This window comes from Sinocyclocheilus anshuiensis, unplaced genomic scaffold (genome assembly GCF_001515605.1).
Source record: "Sinocyclocheilus anshuiensis isolate Anshui unplaced genomic scaffold, SAMN03320099.WGS_v1.1 scaffold884, whole genome shotgun sequence".
NCBI lineage: Eukaryota > Metazoa > Chordata > Actinopteri > Cypriniformes > Cyprinidae > Sinocyclocheilus > Sinocyclocheilus anshuiensis.
Window position 1 is genome coordinate 66,933 of NW_015549614.1, and position 5,460 is coordinate 72,392.

General features: G+C 34.6%; 1 protein-coding gene across 1 annotated transcript in view; it reads left to right on the forward strand.

The window, feature by feature from the left end:
- LOC107659265 (transmembrane protein 132D-like) overlaps positions 1-5,460 on the forward strand; it is a 39,352-nt gene that overhangs the window by 23,165 nt on the left and 10,727 nt on the right. Inside the window, exons 5-6 of the mRNA XM_016448148.1 lie at positions 1,000-1,189; positions 2,587-2,730. Of these exons, the coding sequence (XP_016303634.1) occupies positions 1,000-1,189; positions 2,587-2,730 (334 nt within the window). The remainder of the gene's footprint in view (positions 1-999; positions 1,190-2,586; positions 2,731-5,460) is intronic.

A 5,460-nucleotide genomic window follows, 5' to 3' on the forward strand; every position in this document is an offset into this window, starting at 1 on the left:
CGCTGCTTGTCATTACTGTGTCTGTTCCCCTTTCGGGCTTGAACTGATGGTAAAACTAATGACATTATTTACATTATTTATGAAAGATGAAGTAATGAAGACGATTATGGTAAGGGGCGTTACATTTCCGACGAGTGCTTGCGGTGTTTGGCCAATCACAATGCACTGGGTCAGCTGGCCAATCAGAGCAGACTGCGCTTGTCGGAAGGAGGGACTTTGTAGAAAACGAAGCGTTTGAGAGAGGCGGGGCATAGAGGACCTACAATAATGTACAGTATTTGAAAAATAATGAGTTTTTTGAACATTAAAGCATGTCAACATATTCTGTTACACCAAATACACAAAATAATGATATTTAAAATAGCATAATATGACCCCTTTAAGTTTTGTTTCATATGTGATAAATCATGGTCCTATAGAACACAGGATCACTAGCTTATTTTTATCAAGGACTTTTTCAAAAGTCTTTTCTATGTCAATCACAGTTTTTGAAATAATTGCCTTTTTGGCTGTACAATCATATCCATGCATGCATTTATACAAATATGTCTACACAAAATAGCCATCGGAACTCTTTAGTTCATCCCCAGAGCATGAAAGCTGTGCATTTTAAAACTAAGATTTGAGACAGATGCATCAGATTATGGTGATCCCATGAAAGGTTTATACCACAAGCTTTGTATCTTTTAAAGCCAACATGAAATCAAAATTGGCCCTATTTACTTTTTACCATATAATCAATTCCTGATGAACAAAATCACATCCTGCACTACTTAGTTTCACTCTGAAATATGACAAAAGTAATATGGGTTGTGAATGGCAACAACAGTATGATCATGATCAATATACAATTATTGACTTAAAGTCAATAGTTGCACTCGATTATTTGGAATCAAACAGATCAACCTCCAAATGCAGCAGTTTGTCAATTTGATCACAGAAGATTAAAAGGTTTTACAGTATATGGCGTGAGGTGTTTAATGGCTCTTTCTTTTTCAGATTAAACAAACTTCAAGCAATTCTTCAGATGAATTTTGAAGTGGAGGATGTCAGCAGTCAATCAGAGATTCAGGTGATTAAGTGGGAGTTGATGCTTCCAGACGAGGTAAAAATGATGGGGGCATCCGAAGGCACCATGAGGATCTACACCACTCAGAGGGACTTTGTGGGCCTGGCTCCTCTAGTTATGGTAGGCTATGGTAATTCATTAAAGATAGCAAAAAATCTAAAAAAACAACAACATCTTAACAAAAAAAAGTAATAAGTCTCTATCTGAAGTTTCAATCTGAGACAGTAAAACATCTTCATGAATTATTCACTGGCATTTTGTAAGACAGAATTGATCCAGCAGGGTACCAAGGGCTCGGCACTGTGACAGAGCTTGTAAAGCTTCATCTGCAAGACCGATCATGTTGACCTTTGGATTGTGTCCAAACATGAGCAGATTTAGGCATAATTAATCAGATTTTGTGTAGCAGCTCTAATATACAGCTGGACACTGTCCCAGAAATCTGAAAACAGCACAAGACAGAAAATGGCCAAAAAAACCCTAATATGTTTGCCAGTACTTCTTTAGGAGAGTATACTTTCAGTCTACTTTTTATGTACTTATACAAAATTAAACTTAAGTATAAGAAATGTCGGTCACACTTTAGTTTCGGGACCAATTCTCACCATTAACTAACTATTAACTACGACTTCTCTGTAAACTCATAATTTGCTGCTAATTAATAGCTAGTAAGGTAGTTGTTAAGTTTAGGTATGGGGTCAGATTGAGGGATCTAAAGTATGGTCATGCAGAATAATGCATTAATATGTGCTTTATAAGTACCAATAAACAGCCAATATGCTAGTAATATGCAAACTAATAAGCAACTAGTTAATTGAGAATTGGTCCCTAAAGTGTTACTGGGGACTGCTAGTCGCTTTTAGGCGGTTTTACAGGGCAAGGGATTTTCATTGGATAAGAAATAATCTAACTCGTTTTATTCATGAACAAAACAGTGCTGTTTGATCAGCCTAATGGCAAATTCCTTTTTTCATTTTTAGTAAAACAATATTGATATAGTTATTTTTAATGTATTACATAAAGTTAAATTAAGTGATCTTTGTTTCCTGAAAACCTGTTTCATTTATGTGAGCTGGCATTTTGCATCTGTCAGGGTCTTTAAAGTTCAGAGGGTTATCCCACTAAGCTGGTGATTCCCATTCACTGTAGACAATATTGGGAAATGGGGTTTTGTCCCGTAAAATAATCAGTTTTTGCTTTTCACTTGTTCTCATCAAAATGACTTTGATTACATAAAGTTGTATCAGTCCAGGTAGTGCATCTCTGGCCCAGATTATCTAAATAGATTGACACAGTTCATTCCAACCTGAAATCTGCTTTTGTGTCCCTGAACAAACTATTTTTACCTGTGAAATGGTGTAAAAAAGCGCACCGATATTGACATTAATTTCATCACTAGATTGCATAGTGTTATCATAACATGCCAAATCCCTGACCTCTATTTGTAGGAGTACTAAAGTTTGAGCTTAGCTCAGTATTAAGATCCAAAATTTAACTTTGATCCCTGACCCGTGTAGGACACAGAGCTGTTGAACACTGCTGTGCTGACTGGTAAGAGGGTTATGGTGGGAGTACGAACCATTGGTGTGGAACAGGATGGTTCTGTAACAGATGTCTCTGAGTTTGCTGACTGCAGCTCCACAGATGAAGATGTTCTTAAGGTACAGTCATTATACTGCATTTACTCTTGTATCTCAGCTTGAATACAGCAGCTGCAAAGTCATATTAAGCTAATATCAAACTCTCATTCTCTGTGCATGTGGGAGACAGAAATGGGTCAATAACTTGATGTAAATTTTCTGTTCAGATCTGTTAATTTATTCAAAAAGACATAAAAAATTCAATTCATACAATGACTTGAAATGCACCTCTCCTATAATGCGCATGTTTTTATTTTAATTTCTTTTAAGGGCATTAAGTAAAAAATTATACATTCTGATATCATAAGGAAGAAAACAGCCTTATTAAAATAATTATTGAAAAGAAAACGTTATTAAAGGGTTTGCATACATTTTATTATTATTTTATAGATTCATTCATTATTTTAACAATAAAATATCACTACTAATTAACATTTAAGAAAACTTTTGTCCACAATTTGAAATTTGGAAATTAAATTTCATAACAGAAAAATTATATCATAAAGAAGAGCCCTGCAGACCTTCATGACTATGTGTCAAGTTCAAAAAGTATCTTAAAATATCAGAAAATTTGACTTTTTGACAATATTAGTTTCAGATCATGTTGTGCGACTAAGTAAAAACATGATGTTTATGAAATGAATAATTCATGATATTTCAAACAAAAAGGTTTTACCTTGAAAAGCATATTTTAAAAATGTTTTGAAAATAATTACAACAATCTGTACACATCACATGACATTTTAAGTGTTTTTTATTTTTATGTTATTTTTTTTCAGAACCACATGAAACTAACACAAAGATTACATTTCTAAGAATTTGGCACTTTTTTCATATTTGTCATTAACCCAAAGGTGAATGATGGATAGATGTGTAAGATTGAGTGTCTGTGTATGCACGTCATTGTCAGACAGAGGCAAAAGGTCTCAAAAGAACATCTCAAAATCTTCTCTTGTATATGCCACCTCTGCCACTCTTAGAGACCGTGTTCTTGGGACAGTCCTCTGAAAGTCATTAAAGGGTTAGTTCACCCAGAAATGAAAATTCTGTCATTAATTACTCACCCTCATGTCTTCCAAACCCGTAAGACCTTCGTTCATCTTCGGAACACAAATTAAGATATTTTTGATGAAATCCGAGAGCTTTCTGACCCTGCATAGATAGCAATGCAACTGAAATGTTTTATGGCCCAGAAAGGTAGTAAAGACATCGTTAAAATAGTCCATGTGACATCAGTGCATTACCGCCCAAAGTAGGGGTGCTGAGGGTGCTGCAGCACCCCCTGGAGTGTAGCTCACAAAAAATGGGGTGCGGTGTTAAAAATAAATGAATGAACAATATGTAATAAAAAACAAATAATATTCATTTTATTAATTTGTATATTCATTCAAATTCATTCAAAAAAGTAGCCTAAGCCTACAATGACAAGAAGCAACGGTTAAATATGAGTTAAGTTGAATCAAATTGTGAAAGTCGTTTCAACTGATTAAACTTATTAAACTGACTTAAAAAATCATTTGTTGCCATGATTTTTGGATTATATTATAACCTGTAACATGTCTCTGCCGTACCCAAATTAAGAATTAACAACAATTTCTACAGACAGCAGAGAAAGAGCGAGAGCGTCTACCTCAGCAGCAACTAATCTCGCACTCGCATCTGTAGCGCTTAGTTTGATCTTTAACGTTAGGTCTTTCCTATTCTTGAAACAGTTAATGCTTAAGGTTGATTCAATATTACTCTTAATGAAAAACACACACACACAACATCAGCAATGCTACAATGACAAAGTCGCTTATATTAAACATAAAACTTTTATGAACGGAACAAATAAGACTGATGTACCCGCGTTGTAACACAAATAAGGTTTTTGGATTTTCCCCTTACTTTAAATGAATTCTTATGGCTCATTATTATTAACCGAAAAAAAAAAACACAGGCTATACAATAAAATAGTACAATGACAAATTCACCTATATTAAACTTTGAACTTTTATTAACAAAATAAATAAGGATATGTTTTACCCACGTTTAACACAAATAAATAGCCTATGGATTTCCCATTAGGCTTCCTTAAAACGATCGTAGTTTGTGGTTTATTATCTTATTAATTAAAACACATCAGCCATAAAATAGTACAATGGCAAATTCGCATATATTAAACATCTACCTTGTATTAACAAAATGAATAAGATGGATATAGCCGTTGTAACCCAAATAAATAAGGTATTTTCCCTTATTTAAAACGAATGGTTAGTTTGTGGTTCATTGTTATTTTTTTTATGAAAACCCAGCAACAAAGACACTGCGTTATAGGCTACTAAACGAAGAAATTAAAGTTTTATTAACAAAAGTTGCACTTTGGATCCGCCATAGTGTCAGTCTTCTCGCATCACTCTTGTCACGTGACATTCCCGTGGCTATGCATCAGTGGTTCAACCGTGATGTTATGAAGCTACGAGAATACTTTTTGTGTGCAAAAAAAAAACAAAAATAATGACTTTATATAACGATTTCTTCTCTTCTGGTTCAGTCTTCGCGGCCATTCACGACATTACCACAATGCATGCGTGTGGTGCTTCTGATGCAGGAGCCGGCATTCTGACATAGAACCCGGATGCGCTGCGCCTTGTTTAAAAGCAGAGGAATGCACACACATCCGTCATGGTACTGTCAAACACTAACACAGAAGAGAAGAAATTGTTGAATAAAGTCGTTATTTTTGTTTTCTTTGTGCACAAAAAGTATTCT